This window comes from Poeciliopsis prolifica, unplaced genomic scaffold (assembly GCF_027474105.1).
Source record: "Poeciliopsis prolifica strain line A6 unplaced genomic scaffold, Auburn_PproV2 SCAFFOLD003, whole genome shotgun sequence".
NCBI classification, from domain to species: Eukaryota; Metazoa; Chordata; class Actinopteri; order Cyprinodontiformes; family Poeciliidae; genus Poeciliopsis; species Poeciliopsis prolifica.
Window position 1 is genome coordinate 6,811,280 of NW_026562378.1, and position 16,802 is coordinate 6,828,081.

Sequence of the window (16,802 nt, forward strand, 5' to 3'; positions counted from 1 at the left end):
AAATGAGAGGGCTTACTGTGTAATAATGGCCTTTTCTGAAAAGAAAGCTGTTCAACAGACTTATTACACTGGTTAACAACTAAAAAAATGTCTGGGGTTTCTCAGCTGTTTTAGGGTCATTTTGATGTTCTGAATCCAAAAGTTGCATTGGTTCTGCTCAATCAGATCAACTTTCTGAACTGTGGATGCAACATGAGCATCAAAATGCATGACTTGTTCTCACATCTGGATCCTGAGAATCTGGGATCAGTGAGTGCAGAGCAGGAACCAGGATGGAAAAGAGTCAGAGTTCAGCACAAGTAAGACGTGATCTTCAATTTACATGTACTTCTCCTTATCACTGTTTGTTAGTCAATCTACAGAAATCCAAGTTTGTGACATTTAACTAATGTACTCTATTAGAAAATTTTTCTCCTACAACATGTTTTAATGAGAAATGTTAACGGAAATTAACTGTTTACGTCATCAATTTAGTCAGAAGATCAGATTTCTCTAAATCAAATTAAAATAAAAACTTGGCCTGATTGATACAAATAGATGTCATTTTTTGGATTCAAAATAGTCCCGAATCAGTTGAAAAAAACATAAGACAACTTCCAAAACATAATGTTTTTTTTTGTAACACAGTGTTATCTCATTAATCCAGCTATTTGCATCATTTTTTGATCGGTAAAATTAGTATAAAACTTTAAAGATCGTGACATGTCACAGAAAACAGCTATTTCGGCTCGCAAAAGTTTCCATCCTCCTGAAACTTGCAACCACCGAGTTTGATGCATTTGTTTTGTTGTTTTTGTTTTGTTTTTTAGGATTCTGCATAATTTTATCAAGTAATTTTAAAACAATCTGTTGTTTTAAAATTTTTTGGTTTAATCTCTGATCAGATTAAACCAAAAATCGAAACAAAAAAGATCATTTTTGCTCCACTGCAAAGATAAGAAAAGATGCCAAAAATGTTAGCCTACTTGCTATGTGTGGCATGATATATGAACCGCATGAGCACCATGAACAGTTCATCTACATGCAGAAAAATTGTGATTGGTGACTGTATGCTGCTGTGGAGATGCTACTCATCAGGAAGAACAAGGAATCGGATCAGAGGTGATGGACAAACAGAGTACAAGACAAAGTAACAAAAAGAGAAAAACAGTTGGATTGCTAAAACATGAGGAGGAGGCAAATATTTACTTTGTAGCAGGATGGCAATCCTGCTACAAAGGAACATCCATCATAGGCAGAGCTATGATGGAAGGGCATAAGATTATGCTCTTGAGTAAAAGACCCAAATAAAGATCTAAAGCTAATTGAGAATCTATAGGGGGGAAACTGTTTATCAGAGTTTTTTAAGCTGCAGTCTGCATGTCAGAAAAGGTCTGGTTTTGAACGAGCAACATTTTCTGGACAGTGACCAGGCCATCAACTTGCTCGTTCCTTTTTACGTTCGCTTCTTTGTGTTTAATTCTCACTTCCTCTGCTTGCCTTCATTTCATATGGTGCCCGGTGTGTCATCGGAGAACAACGTGGTTTGTAGTGACTGCGTGCGCTTTATTCTAAAGCACTTTCTTAGTTTTTGTGGGGGTTTCATCAGTAATGTTTTTATTTGAATATGTTCGTATGGCTTGGTTGTGTTACATTTAAATCATACACACGTTTTTGTTTGGTTTTGCTGTTTTGTTCTCCCTTCTTCTCACAGTAAACCTCCCTGGATGTGCAGCTCAGATTACAGACCGCACTACCAGAAGTCATTTATTACCACGATTATATCACTGCACTTAAGTTGGCTCTTATATTCCCTCTAGATATTAGCAAACAAAACTCATTGTGTGAGTGTGTGGTGTGTGTGTTTTGTGTGAGTCATGGGTCTTTCCTGGGTTCAATTTTCCACAACTAAATATAAAACAATATCCATAAAAAAAAAAAACATTTATGATCCTGACCATGTCACCTCTGAAGTGATCTTGTAGTGGGGAAATAGTAAACTGCATGAGCAGGAGACACGTGTGCTACGTAGAACGCCTCACAAAAATATTCACAACCATTTGTAATATATTGTGACTTCACACTGGCATTTTTGTCAAACGTAACTATATATATATATATATACTTTGTGATAGGTTAAAACAAAAGAAAATAAAGCTTTCAAATTAAAAATAAATTTCTTAAGATTCTTTCCCTTTGACTGTCATCTGATAGTCATTGTTCAAGCTTGATTTCATTTCCAAAAAGAAATTCAATTGTAGGTCTGTGTGCCAAATATTGACCACAAATGCAAACCAAACATTTTTACCTGAACAACAGGTGTTCGCTACTATGTGTTGCACCACCATAAATAAATAAATAAAATAAATCACAATTGAATCTATAGAGGGTCACTGTTACATAAAGCTTGAAAACGTCTTCAGTTCTGCAGCAGTATTTGTTATCATCCATCTCTACTTCATTACGCAGATTTGATTCACGCGCAGAAACCTACAAACAAAAGAGTGGATTAATGTGACGCACTGCATCTAACTCACAGCACTATAGCAAGATCAGGAACGGTATGCATGCCGGCTGTTTTATTTCAAAGTTGGGCCCCTGAGGGCCCTCCTTTCGACGTCCGGCTGGGTTTCACGGCGGGAAGGAGGAGCTGTCCGGGGTGCTGAAGCTTTTCCTGACGCCTGAGGACAGACAGGCGGCGGGATCTGCCTCACAGAGCTCCTCGAAGCGCAATCCGCCTGTTCAGTGCAGACAACAGGCGGAAAAAAAGCTCAGACACGCGTGAACGACCCCTGATTACAACATGACGGCCGCGCGCGGACGAAAAATGCACGTGAGGCAGATGCTGCAGCGCATCCGGCTTCAGTGGTGATGATCATGAACACACCCAAAACATGCGATCAGATGGGATCTGCGTTGGATGCGGCTGTACTGTCTGCTTTTCTAACTCTCGTGTGATATTTTTAGTCCTCCCGTTTCGACGCTCTCCTTCAGGAACGAGCACCCAATCTAAACAGAGGTGGGCGCCAGACTGACGTCAGAGTACAAGTAATTTGACGTGTAAGCTCCCCCCTCGCTCCCCCCCTCCTGCCAACATCACGACCACAGACGCGCACTGACACCGAGCCCTGCCTTTCAGCAGCGTTTCCTCTCCCACAACAAGCTGGTTCCTTCCTTCCATCTCAGAGAGAGGCTTTCATTAGGAACACCCTGAACTTAACGACTGATTCATCCATTTATGTGATTATTAGAACCGCGCAACGTTTACATCTCGCAGGGTTTTCTTTCTTTTCTTTTCTTTTTGATTCCCCTCTTTTTTTGTGTGTGTGTGGAGATTATCTCTCCATTTATATATTCTCATCTTGTTGATTTCCCTCGGACATGGACGTGAGATGCCGTCCAGCGGTGATGTGCTGTGTTCTCGCCGTCCTCTGCTCCGCGCTGCGCCGCTGCCAGGCGCTGTCTTACGCGGACAGGCAGTACCTGAACGAGTGGGCTGTGGAGATCCCCGGCGGGCTGTCCGAAGCCGAGGCCATCGCCAAGGAGCTGGACTACCAGCTGGTCCGACAGGTAGGCGACGCCCTGAAGCACCAGCTTTAATTCAAAAATAATGATGATAATAATAATAATCTATTTTTAATGGGGGGAGGGGGGTGGGGAGTGTCTGACGTAGGAGCATTTTAACGTAGGCAGAGCCAGAACAAGAAAAGTAGGGTTTTATTTTAAAATGAAAAGTCTCATTTCACTGAGACAAAAAAAAAACAAACAAACAAACAAAAAATCTTTTTTAAAGCTAATCAAATGGACCAGCCAAAGATTTCTGAATTGTACCACTTTACTTAAAAACAGACTATGAGACTCGGAACACTGTATTATTATTATTTTAAGATAAAAGGGCATAGTGGAGGAGAACAACATAGTATGCATAACAGCTGTTAGTTCATATAACTGCACGGCTCCTGTTCTCCACTGGGTACAAATGTCCATCAGTCCACTTATTCTAAACATGACAAAACCGTGCATGCTCAATCTGCTGACATTCCCTCAGTGATTTTGATTTGTGGCTATGCATTCCCAGTTTGCCACAAGCCATGTAGAGACACGGCAGAGCTGTAGAAGAAGCTCGTCAGATCATGCTGGCTTTTAGACATGGCAGCATCATGCTTTGGAGTTAGTTTCTTTAGCAGAGAAATTTTAGTTTAGCAGGAATGAAGAAGTAAGGAGAGGTCTGAACTCTTTGGAGCCTGTTTGCACTGGGCGTCGATTGGTGTCCTTCACCAGTATTGTGTTTATTTTCCAAGGATCTTGTTTTTCGAGATATATGTGTTAAGATTAAAATTGGTCTGAGCCTTCATGTGTCAACAGTTTGGCCGATGCAAGCTTTAATGTCCCTGAAGTTGCTGGTCTGATCTGTGTGGATTCTTTTGATCCTCATTTGAAAAAAAAAATGAAAACCTGTGAAGCAGCTGCTGCTTATCCTGTTGCAAACTGATCTACAGCCATGTATCATTAAACATAATATAGTTAGTTGAAACAAAGAGCTAAGAAATAAGAGTGCATCAACAAATGGTTGATTTTATTCCAGTGGAGCAGTGTGCTTATCTGTCCAACATCCCTGCAGATTGGGGCCCTGGAAAACCTCTTCCTGTTCAAACATGGCAGCCACCCTCGCAGAATGAGACGCGCCGCGGAGCACATCACCAGGCAGCTCTCGGAGGATGACCGGGTGGGTTTTCAGGTCTCGGGCTCGTCCTGTACCCGTAAGCGCTGGAGCTCTGAAGAGATTTCAAGCCTCTTGGTTTGTCGGCGCAGGTGTTGTGGGCAGAGCAGCAGTACGAGAAGCGCAGAGGCAAGCGGGCGGCCCTGAGGGAATGCAAGGACTGCTCAGTGGACAAACTTTTTGACGACCCCATGTGGAACGAGCAGTGGTACCTGGTGAGTTGTCGTTTGGTCTCCAAGGCTTGAACATTTTCAGTTTTATGTCAGAGGCGACTTTCAGCGGATACATTTGTCTTCCAGTGGTGTGTGGATGTTGCACGTTTGTGACTGTGGTTCGAGCGTAAAAGTTTTTGGAGTGGTCATTTACTCCCTGGTCACATGATGCGTACTTTGGCTCTGTTCGCCTGCAGATTGTCTGCTCTCCTCAGAGACCCGCATGCATTCGGATCCACGCTCTCGCTGCTTTGTCCCGCAGCCTTTCAAGTCGAGATGAATGGGAACACCTCTGCATGTTTTACACGTAAAGCATCAGATGGCTCGTGTGAATTGATCCAAGTGTTGCGATGCAGAGAATAAACAGTGAACACGCTGCATGTGCACGCATACGGACAGTAGATTGCAATACGGAGGGGCAAAAAAAAAAAAGCATTCTATCATGCAGCGCCAGCCAAGAGAGCAATTTGCTTAATTGGTCACACGGTCCCTTGTGGAGATGAAAGGGTTTGGAGAGACCGTAATCCAGTCGGATGGGGTAGGCCAGAGCATAACGCATTAAATCCTAATTTAAACCACGACGGGACTTTTCGACTGTCTGAGGGCATGGAGTTAGAGAAAAGATTGCAATCAAAGCCTCCTTTCTCACATATTCTCATATATTCCCTCTTGGAAAAAGTTTTCTTTCGCCCATGAGCTTTTAGGACTTCTTTTACGACAGCTGGTTGTTTTCTATTGTATTTTATTAGGGCTAAGCAGTACAATTAGGCTTAAGGGCAAAAACATGCAGCACATTATTGTCAGTTATTTGTCTGGAAAAGAATCCTTTTCTTTCTGCTTCTAAGTGCTGCACGATTTCACGTCGATCTGTCACGTAAAATCCGAGATTGAAGTTTTAGTTGCAAAGTTCACGCTTGATTTACAAACATTTGAAAAGTGTAGCATGCATTTCACCTCTGGAAACTTAGTGTGACTGGATGAAGTGACTGAACTTCAGATTTCAGGTCTTATTGTTGGTAAGACTTGGGTCTGGACTTTGACTGGGCCATCCCAACAGATGGAGCACACCAACAATGGTGTGGTTCATATTTTTCAAAGGAATAATTTTGTTAGCATCCAAATCCATTTTATTTATGGTTTTGTGTTTGTTTGTTTGTTTGTTTGTTTGTTTGTTTGTTTGTTTTCTCATTTCACTGAAGACATCTTCCCGTTCCAGTGTTGAGTCTTCTTTGCAAAATGAAAGTTCATTGGTCTGTGAGAGGGCATTATTATGCAATTATCAACAGATCACTTGAAAATCATCTCAAAAGAGCAATATTGTCATTTACCAGAGTGATTACTGAGGCAGCTTATCGTCCAGTATCAGATTGTTATTGTGCCAAGTCTATCTGATGACAAACTATATTGAAAACAATCCTTTTAAAGCAGTAAAATGCCTTGCATTTTCCAAAACAAAGAAAACTTCAAGTTATTAATTTCCAACTGCAACTTAATGAATATTATATCCTCTGAAGTACTTTTCTGGGAATAAAGTGGCAAACAGAGTCAGCAGAGGAGCATGTTCACCATCGGCTGTTAAGCTACAGGGAACAGATGTGCTCTGTTATTGACCGGATCACCTCACATGACCTGGATCAACGGGTCAATCAGGTGAGACCGATCAGTTACCGAAGAGAGTAAATCCTTGTTTTTGCCAGTTTTGGGGCTTAAATGTCATCAAATTCTTTCAACAAATTGGACTTTTTTTTAAAAATCATTATTAGTTAAGTGGACGTCTGAAAGACAGATCCGTTCTCTGGGCCTCCACTCTTTTTTTGCACCTGCACTAAGAGAACATGAGTCATGCGGCGACCGAGAAAGCAAATTGAGATGAATCAGCTTTGCCACTGAGGGATGATGACACTAATGGGATCGGCGTCAAAGCGCCGCTTTTTGTATTTTCACATCAAGCCGTGTCTGTGTCACCGGGAGGACCGGGTTACAACTGGATGCAAAAAAAAAAAAAAAAAAAAAAAAAACTGTCAGCAGATTGGACAACCAACCAGAGGCATCCCTCTGTTTTTAACATTGTGGCATAAGGCGTTTCCTCACAGAGCCGGCGAAGGAAGGATAATGAAGGAAAATGATTAGATAACACAAAGACTGAGAGGTCATAAAAGACAGCAGTGACAGCGATACTGGCGGACCCTATGGGTGCTGATACTGGAGTTGGGGTGGAGCTCTGTGATAAGATCAGAGGCAGAGAGCTGCAGCAGAGAGTGAGAGATGAAGTGTCTTTATCTACAATGAGTGGGTGACTGCATGAGCCTAATTAGGGGATGACTCACACATGTGGCCTGAAATCCCTCTCTCATGCATGGCTGCGAGGTTGTGGGTCTGTGTTATTAGTGCGTCTCTTTGGGCATTTGTCTGTATGACGGTATGGATTCTTGTCCTGAGCGAAAGAGCTGCGATAGGTGAGAGGAGGGGGGTGGGAGCAGGGAATCAAAGCAGAGGCCAATGCATCGCAGGGATGACTCATATCTGGTGAGGTGTTCTGCAGCATAACGCATAAAGTGCAGAGCTCTTTTTTTAGTCTCAGCTTCTTCCAGCTCTGAGCCACAAAACTTCTCACAGCGGGAAAAGGGAAGGCTATCGTTCAGTCATCCTCGACTCGCCCTGATTATGTTCATGGAATCACCAGATGTGAGCTGAGCTCCCCTCTCCTCCCCACGCCCATATGTCCATGTGCACTAGTGTGAGTCTTGAGCCTGAAGGTATTGTATTGAGAAGCATAAACGGCTCAATTATTTTGACCTTCCAGTCACACTCTGCCTGTGAGTGGCTGTGCAGCAGCAGGAGTGGATTCAAACTCCAACAAAGAAAAAAAAGGGCTGACAGCCCAGGGATGAATGTCTGTAAAGGTCAGCGGACTCAGCGGGGCGGAGGGAGGAGAAGTTCAGCTGACCCTCATTATGATAACTCCTGAAAAGCCTCGTTCAGGTGAAGCCGTCAGAAAGAGATAAGAAGGGGTTGGGAGGAAGGGGGTTTATTGTAATTATTAATTAAAGTTTTTCTTTTTCCGTCCTCCACATCCAGCAAGACACGCGGTCGTCGTCCCAGCTGCCGAAGCTGGACCTGCACGTGATTCCCGTCTGGCAGAAGGGCATCACGGGGAAGGGAGTGGTCATCACCGTCCTCGACGACGGACTGGAGTGGAACCACACGGACATCTATGCCAATTACGTAAGACACCGTTTCCATGGAGACAGCCTCCGTCGTCTGGGCCCGTCGTTGCCGTGGCGACGCGCACCGGCGACACCTCGCGAGGCGTTTCGCAGAGGCAGTGATGATGCCTGTCGGCTCAGGGGCCTCCAGGCTTCCTGGATTCGTAGCTGCTGAGTTTTAAAAGGCATTTCTTAGTGGGTTTTTCTGCATCTGCAAGGCCTCTCTGACTCTTTTGTTTATTTATTTCATAAAACAAATTCCAGTCAGCAGTGGGATATGGTATGAAAGCAGCGCTTTCAGGAGCCATGCACACAGCAAAGAAAAGGAAAGAAAAGCAGAGTGAATTATGTGTGACAACAGCTCCTAATGCGATTAGGCTGATGCTTATTAATCCAGAGATCAATCAGACAGGATGCTTATTCAGAATAATCAGCATTCATTTGCATAATTTATAAGCAGTAAAATGACAGTCACAGGCATCTGATTTCATTGGATATGGAAGTGGTTACCGTGAAGCTCTTTATTTTTATAAGACTGTCGAACAGGAAATAAAAGACCACGCAGCCTGTCAATTCATGACAAAGTTGTCTGTCAAAAACAATGACAGAATTATAATATTCTGCATCAGATTCTTCTTTGTATGACAAAATTCACCCAGTTCCCTTTTATTCTTTTGAAGGATCCGGCAGCCAGCTACGACTTCAACGACAACGATCCAGATCCTTTCCCCAGATACGACTCCACCAATGAAAACAAGTGAGTCCAGGTTATACCGTTAACCAATCTCAACTTTTCTGGTGTCTCAGACTGAGTTAAGATGGGTTAAACAATTCAGTCTTATGTATTTATGTCTTTATCGTTTCACTCATTTATTTATTTATTTCAATTTTGGATGTTTGTGGTTTTACGATGCAAAGCTCTTTGAACTGCCGTGTTACTGAAATGTCCTAGTATAATTTGCTATGACTATTTACGGAAGACATACTTGATTTAGCTATTTATTTATTTGGTTAAAAACCAAACCTTTCTTAGAGGAAATTAAGATATATTGCTCTTTTCCTTTTAGGCATGGCACTCGGTGTGCAGGGGAGATTGCAATGCAGGCCGACAACAAGAAATGTGGCGTCGGAGTGGCATACAACTCCAAGGTTGGAGGTGAGAGCAAAGCAAATGCTCACATTTGCTTTGAGCTAAATGTGAGCATATCCATTCAGCTTTACCACCTCATAACACTGTGTGTGTTTTATCTTATCTTTTGTCTGTTTTTATAAGCGGCAGTGTTTGATTTTGAAATTAAAGATGTCAGTCGAGTATTTTAGATTTTGTCTCACCTTTGACTTCCTCTGAACTCTCAACTTTTGACCCTGATCATCCAAACTTTTTCCTTCGTACCACACGGCTGCTTTCATATCAAAATCTTACTTTTCTGGAGAACCTCGGATAATGTCATAGCCATAAAAGTGTGTTGAACTTTAATATTTCTGTTGTGTTTCACCCTCAGGAATTCGCATGCTGGACGGGATTGTGACGGACGCCATCGAGGCGAGCTCCATTGGATTCAACCCCAACCATGTGGACATCTACAGCGCCAGCTGGGGGCCCAACGACGACGGCAAGACCGTGGAGGGTCCTGGCCGCCTGGCCCAGAAAGCATTTGAATACGGTATTCAGCAGGTAAAGAAAACATGACACAGATACCATTTTGTACCAGAAAAGTATACATGCACCCTCAAACCTTCTGACATTCATTGAAATCGCCACATCAATACTTTTAGCTGTTGCTGGACCAAAGTGTTGGTCTAGCATTGACTCAGAGGTAATGACAACAAATGCATATAGCACATATTTTTTTATTATTTCATTATTTTTTTAAAATCCTTTTGTCCGAATTCGGCGTTACTTTGTTCAAATAATTCCCCAAATCACTCTGACATTTGTCAATGTAACATGTCAAAATGGTTACAAATTCCAGGAGTTTGAATACTTCTGCAAACTGCGGCATATTTAGATGGTGGGGTCTGCTAACGGGCACGATTGTATGCAGCAGCGGTGAGATTCAAATGGATCGGGAATGTTAGAAACGATGCAGTGAGCTGCTCAGTGTGAAGATTTTAATGACAAAATTGTTATCAGCTGTAAACGTTACACTGATGCTAATTGAACTCTTTCTCAGAACCGTCAAACTACATCCTAAGCTGTCTGACTTTCTTTTATGTCTTTCATAGAAAATAACAGTTTCATTGCATTTTAAACATTGTTTGGGATCAGTTTTAGATTCTAACCAGCAGGAGATTGTCTGACTCAGTATTCTCCTTTCGCTCTCTGTTTCATGTTGCGCAGGGTCGCAACGGGAAAGGCTCCATCTTCGTCTGGGCATCGGGTAATGGAGGTCGCCAGGGCGATAACTGTGACTGCGACGGTTACACAGACAGCATCTACACCATCTCAATCAGCAGCGCCTCCCAGCAGGGCCTGTCGCCGTGGTACGCCGAGAAGTGCTCCTCCACTCTGGCTACGGCGTACAGCAGCGGAGACTACACCGACCAGAGGATTGTAAGTACACAGAGAGAGACAGAGCTCATCCACCTCAGGACTTTCTTCATCCTGTCTTCTTTGCTGTTTTTGCCTTCAGACCAGCGCCGATCTTCACAACGACTGCACTCAGACTCACACTGGAACCTCGGCGTCCGCCCCACTGGCTGCTGGGATTTTCGCCCTGGCTCTGGAACAAAAGTATGAGACCCTGCAGCTCACTTAGCAAATCAAAGCTTTGCTTCGTACGTTTCGATACATGCTCACTGGTCTGCTGGTGTTTGCTGCCTCAGTCCAGATCTCACGTGGAGAGACCTGCAGCACATTGTGGTGTGGACCTCGGAGTTCGATCCGCTGGCCAATAACCCGGGCTGGAAGAGGAACGGAGCGGGGCTGATGGTGAACAGCCGCTTCGGTTTTGGGCTTCTCAACGCCAAAGCACTGGTGGACCTGGCAGACCCAGCGGTGTGGAAACACGCGCCAGAGAAGAAGCAGTGCATCGTCAGAGACGACTCTTTTCAGCCGAGGTACAGAGAACACTTTGAAGCAGAGATAATACATTCTGCTGCATGATCCAGCACAGAAGAGCACTAGAGTAAAAAAAAAAAAAGTTTATGTTGATTCTTCTCTTTATGGTGGATTAGCAGTCTCGGTATCCCCAACACACATGTTCTGATTACCTTGCGTTTCCCCTGTTTAATCCCAAAGATTTGCCTCTCCATTTCCTAAACTCTGCTCAGCAGTCTGGACGGCCCCTCTGGCTTCATGCCAGCTCAAACGCATAAATCCTTTCATTCATATCTGGGAGAGATTGGGATTAGTTGCTTTTTGCAAATGAATGGCCAAATGCTGCTAAATCTGCAGACGCATATTGTGTGCACTTGCGACTGCCGCTAAACATGCAACATGATGACATGTGACGAGTGCAATTAGGACGCTAAATACACTGATCAGGTGTCAAGTCTTGACCAGCGTGGGCATCCTGACTAGTGTGGAAATATGCAAGGTTAAGAGGATGATGAGTGGGTCTGTGAAAATGTTGGATAAAGTCACTCAGGTCTGAGATAGTGAGAAAAAACTTTCTAGTGTATCACTTTTCATGAACATCACAGACCCCAATTGAAAGAAATGTATTATGATATAATATTTACGTGAAAAATAGGAGAATTTATTTTTTGTAGGCAGTACAAACAAACAAGCCTGTTAAAAGATGATTGTTTCCCCTCCACATTTAAACAATTGAAAGGAGTTGAGGCAAAATACTGTACGCTTTTCATAATTGTCTTTCCTTAATAACAGAAATGTCCTGAGTCAGGAACCATGTGACATCCTCGGGTTTGTCGAGAAGTGTTGTTTGCGTCGCAGCTAATTCAATGCGTCCCACAGGGAGCTGAAGGCGGCAGGAGAGATCACCATAGAGATCCCAACCAAAGCCTGCGAGGGCCAGGAGAACGCCATCCGCTCCCTGGAGCACGTGCAGGTGGAGGCCAGCATTGAATACACCCGGAGAGGAGACCTGCACATCACGCTTACCTCCCCCGCAGGTCAGAGATGCGCACACACGAACACAAGGATGTGTGACAAACAACAAACCCCGATGTGGTTGTAAACAGTCCGTTCCTTCGGGTGTTGCCTCAGGTACAACCACTGTACTTCTGGCCGAGAGAGAAAGAGACACGTCATCCAATGGCTTCAAAAACTGGGACTTTATGTCGGTACACACATGGGGAGAAAACCCTGCTGGTACTTGGACATTGAAGATCACAGATACTGTGAGGGGTTTTTCATTTTATTTTACAAATCAGTGCATAATATTGCTTGTTTTGTGGATTTATTGAGCATCTCCTATTGCTTTTTTAAGCCCTCTTATTCTTTTGTGCAGTCAGGGCGAATGGAGAACAAGGGGAGGATCTTGAACTGGAAGCTGATTCTCCACGGAACATCGGAGAAGCCAGAACACATGAAGAAACCTCGAGTCTACATTCCTTACAATGCCGTTCAGAATGACCGGCGTGGCGTGGAGCACATGGATGACATGATGGAGGTGAGCTTTCTGATGTCATCATACAGCCAAAAACTTTAAGGCGTTTTCATTGGGGTTTGAGCGGAACGACTTTTTGCTGCAATTACACCTTTAGGTCTTTAGTAATACGTCTTTACCGCCTTTGGACGTGCACAGGATATTTTTTGCCCCAATCTTCTTTGCAAATTCAGCCACTGGCTGGAGAGCAGCAGCCTGCAAAACATTTATTTCCAAGATTCCTGGTTAGATTTAGGTCAGTATGATGACCGCACCATTCTAACACATAAAGTGCCTTAACTAAACTGGTGAATTGTAGCTCATGCTGTACTCTTAGAATTGCTGCTCTAATAGGTTTTCTTCAAGGATGACCCAGCTTTTAAAGAACTTCTGAAAAATATTCACCTCCTTCACTTTCTCCACTTTTTTAATGTTACAGCTTTTTTCCAAATTTTAATAAAATAGCTTCAAAATTCTACACAGAAATACTTAACTACGACAACAGTGGCAGAAATTTGTAGCGATATTTGTAAAATCCCATTTATGTGAGTAATGTCTATTTACATATTTTTTACAGAGAAGTTTTTGGTATGTGTAGCCTGACAAATGGCAGCACGGGTATTTTCAAGATAAGATGCAAAACTCAGCCCAGAGCTCACTGGTCCTGGTGTCGTCTCAGATTAAGACTCATTTCTCGGCTTCTCTGTCCAATCCTTAAAGATGAGAGAAATTTTTGTCTTACACGCTCTCACATCAGTACTGCTGAAGCCAAATGAAACACAACGCAATCTGCACGCACATTCTGAAGATTATCTCTTTTTCTTTTTTTTCTTACCATCTGCGTCCTGATCAAATGCCGTGTCTTCTTTGTGTCTTGTTGGTGACACAGGAGTCCACGCATCCCCGCCCCCGTCAGAAGACCGAGGCTGCAGAACCCTCTCCTTCAGTCTCAGAGAAGGAGCCCAAAAGCCCCTCAAGCGGCTCCCCACGCCCTCCTCCCTTGGCCCTGCTGCGTCTCCTTCAGACGGCTTTCAAACACCATGCCACCGCGTCGCAGCTTCCCCGGGCCACAATGAGGCCCCTCTCTGCCCGAAAGAAGCAGCAGCAGCAGCAAAGCCGGGGTTTTCTTCCTCTTCCTACAAAACTCCCAGCTCATAAGCTGTACCAGGCTCTGGACTTGATCAACAAGTTCAGCGGCCCAGGGGACAGCCTCTACAGTGACTACAGCGACGGCTTCTACAACATCAAGCCGTACAAGCACAGAAACGACCGGCTGCTGCAGGCACTGTTTGAAATGCTGGACGACTAGTCGAAGCCAGGGAGGCGCAACACGCAGGGAGAGAGGAGAGGAGAGGAGAGGAGAGGAGAGGAGAGGAGAGGAGAGGAGAGGAGAGGAGAGGAGAGGAGAGGAGAGGAGAGGAGAGGAGAGGAGAGGAGAGGAGAGGAGAGGAGAGGAGAGGAGAGGAGAGGAGAGGAGAGGAGAGGAGAGGAGAGGAGAGGAGAGAGGAGAGGAGAGGAGAGGAGAGGAGAGGAGAGGAGGAGAGGAGAGGAGAGGAGAGGAGAGGAGAGGAGAGGAGGTTGGGAGCGGAGGAACAAGACAAAGAGATGAAAGAAGGCAGACAGATGTCAAAACCTCTAAGGGGAACCTTGAGATGAGAAATACCCAAAATGCTGCATTTCTGATTATCTACTTCTAATCCATAACTGTCTATAGATTCGTTCTTTCATTCAGTCCTTTAGAGCAGTAAACTCTTTACTTCCAACATGGACTTGTTTGGAGCCTGTGTGCTGTAAAGTATATCCTCATGTGGGGCGTCTAAATGCATTTAACCAGAAAACAAAGGGATGTGGGAAGTTTTGGTGGCCTTGGCTCTCTTCTCTTTACTGCCTGCTCAAGCATGCCACCGTTAAAATATAAGTTTTGCAGTAGTATCTATTTCTATATTGTCATCCGGAAACAATGATTGTAAAACGGTTTGAAAGCCCTTTTAAGCAAATCCCATCCATATGTAGTTATTCCTGATGCTCTGAGCTACTGTAATAACTTTTTTTCTTTACCTCTGAGTAAAAGTTTATTCTATAAAGCCGAAAGGAAGTCAGATAAATTAGAAAAATTCCAGAAACAAATTTTAAAAAATACTAAACTAATAATCTCTTTAAATTATTTTGAAAATGTTGGCTTTCGATCTGTTCTCAGGGTGTCAACAAAGCAACACAATAATAGCTTTATTTTCTATATACTTACAAGTATTACGAGAAATATGTCATTCAGAAAAAATATTTGCTATATAAGAGAGCAAATAAAAATGTTTTGACTTGCAAATCAATAAGGATAAATACTTCTTTTTTTAAAAAGAATTTAAAAATTTGCTTAAATTAAAACAATCACAAAAAAGCTAAGCAAATACCCCAGCAGTTTTTTTTATTTTTTATTTTCTGAGTGCAATGCTGCATTAAAGAAATTATTTTTCTATAGATGATTTAAACCTGTGAAATAAGTTTAATAGGACATCAGAACCTTTTTAAAAATGTATTTCTTTGTGGTTCAGGTCACAGTTTGTGGCTGTAAAGTCTATATGGTTATAAATACGTATAACTACAAACACTGCCAAAAATGTTGCTGTCAAAAAGCTTCGCAAAAGGAAAAAAGAAAAAGTTGTTTTCCAGCATATGTACCAGCGGGAAAAAAAACAAACAAAAAAAAAAACTTCACCTGGCCCAAAGCTCTGTAGAATAGGGGCTGAATCCTGCAGCATCAAAGCACATTCATGTTGAACGCCTTAATTTCTGCTAAGATTACTGTGCACATTTAATCTCCGTTTAATGTCTTTAGTGTTTGTGACATGAATCCTTCTGGACGCCGTCATGGGGAGTCTCTGCCCTCTGCCTCGGGTTGCCGCCTCAGCAAAGTGACCCGTTTGGTTGAAAGCTTTTCATGCTCCAACTCACCTTTCCTTCAGAGCAGCCCGTGCTGCTCTCTTAACCACTTCTGTTGACGGACTCTTCGGTCAGACGTCGTTTACACAAATTAACGTTATGTTGCCATGTCTGTATGGATGTATAAAAATAAAAAAAATCTGAAATTTATTGAATAAACTGCAAAGTGACACTTTGAGTCTGAGGTGATTTTGTGGGGATGCAGAGGTTTGGGGGTTTTTTTTTATTTTTTTAGGGACATTATTACTTGTGACCACAGTGAAAACCTTGTGTGGTTCTGAGTGAAAATGTCAGTAAATGCCTAAAATAGTTTTTGCTATATAATTATTTCTCTCTTTCAGCTCTGAAAATTCCAACTGCACGCTTCTTTTTTTAAAGGTTTTGTTGACTCTAGTGGCCTTTATTTGAAAGTAGTTAGACAGGAAGGAGGGTAATGAGAGAGGAGGAGGACATGCAGCAAATGTCGCCTGGCCAGGAATTGAACCTGCGACCACCGCCACGAGGATTATGGCCTAAATATATGGGTCATGCTTCGCCCCTGCGCCACCACAGAACCCCTACTCCACACTTATTTTGCTCAACATAATTAATTCTTTTCTGCTATGAATTCAGATAATGCCATAATTGTTTTTTCTGTTTATTAGTAGAACTGACTCCCTATTAATATGTTATGATTATTTGTGATTGTGCTGTCTGGCAATTACCTGTTGTTATTTTTTTTTCTTTTCATTATTTTTGAGTCAACCATTTTTGATCTCCTTCAACAAGTTTTTCACAATAACTTCCTGGAATTTTTTCCCGTTTTTCCTGACAGAGCTGCTGTGCCTGAGTCGGTTTTGAATGGCGGCCTCGCTCCCACACAGCTCACCTCTGCTGACAAGCTTTCCATACACATAGAGCACACCACTTCCTCCTGCAATAAAACCAATCACATGACAGCAGGCATCTTTGCATTTCCTGTGACATTAACATAAACCAATCATTTTGATCAGACCACACTACGTGTGGTCAAAATGTAAACTTTTGTTCTTGAAAAATTGGCACATTTCACATCAGAACAGGTTCATCTCTGGGACAGATTAATTGTTGTGAGTATGTGGGTGCTTCCATTTAACCCAATTGTTGTGATTTAATTTAGCAGGAGCTTACAACACCACAGCATCATCATATGGGCTTCAACAATGATAGCACTACT

The 16,802-nt window shown here is 43.0% G+C and overlaps 1 protein-coding gene across 1 annotated transcript; it reads left to right on the forward strand.

The window, feature by feature from the left end:
* The first annotated feature begins 2,875 nt into the window (after positions 1-2,875).
* pcsk1 (proprotein convertase subtilisin/kexin type 1) lies at positions 2,876-15,779 on the forward strand. The gene is made up of 14 exons (XM_055027203.1): positions 2,876-3,549; positions 4,601-4,705; positions 4,792-4,914; positions 7,990-8,136; positions 8,798-8,874; positions 9,185-9,273; positions 9,620-9,792; positions 10,459-10,671; positions 10,751-10,851; positions 10,944-11,177; positions 12,037-12,194; positions 12,289-12,422; positions 12,533-12,694; positions 13,560-15,779. The coding sequence occupies exons 1-14, from the start codon at positions 3,361-3,363 to the stop codon at positions 13,977-13,979; spliced, it is 2,325 nt and encodes a 774-aa protein (XP_054883178.1). The 5' UTR covers positions 2,876-3,360; the 3' UTR covers positions 13,980-15,779.
* The last annotated feature ends 1,023 nt before the right edge of the window (positions 15,780-16,802 follow it).

Bases quoted from the DNA above. Each gene is read 5' to 3' on its own strand.
- pcsk1 (XM_055027203.1), top strand. From the start codon at position 3,361: ATGGACGTGAGATGCCGTCCAGCGGTGATGTGCTGTGTTCTCGCCGTC. The intron at 11,178-12,036 runs GTACAGAGAACA...TGCGTCCCACAG, and splicing joins GACGACTCTTTTCAGCCGAG to GGAGCTGAAGGCGGCAGGAG. The intron at 12,695-13,559 runs GTGAGCTTTCTG...TTGGTGACACAG, and splicing joins ACATGGATGACATGATGGAG to GAGTCCACGCATCCCCGCCC.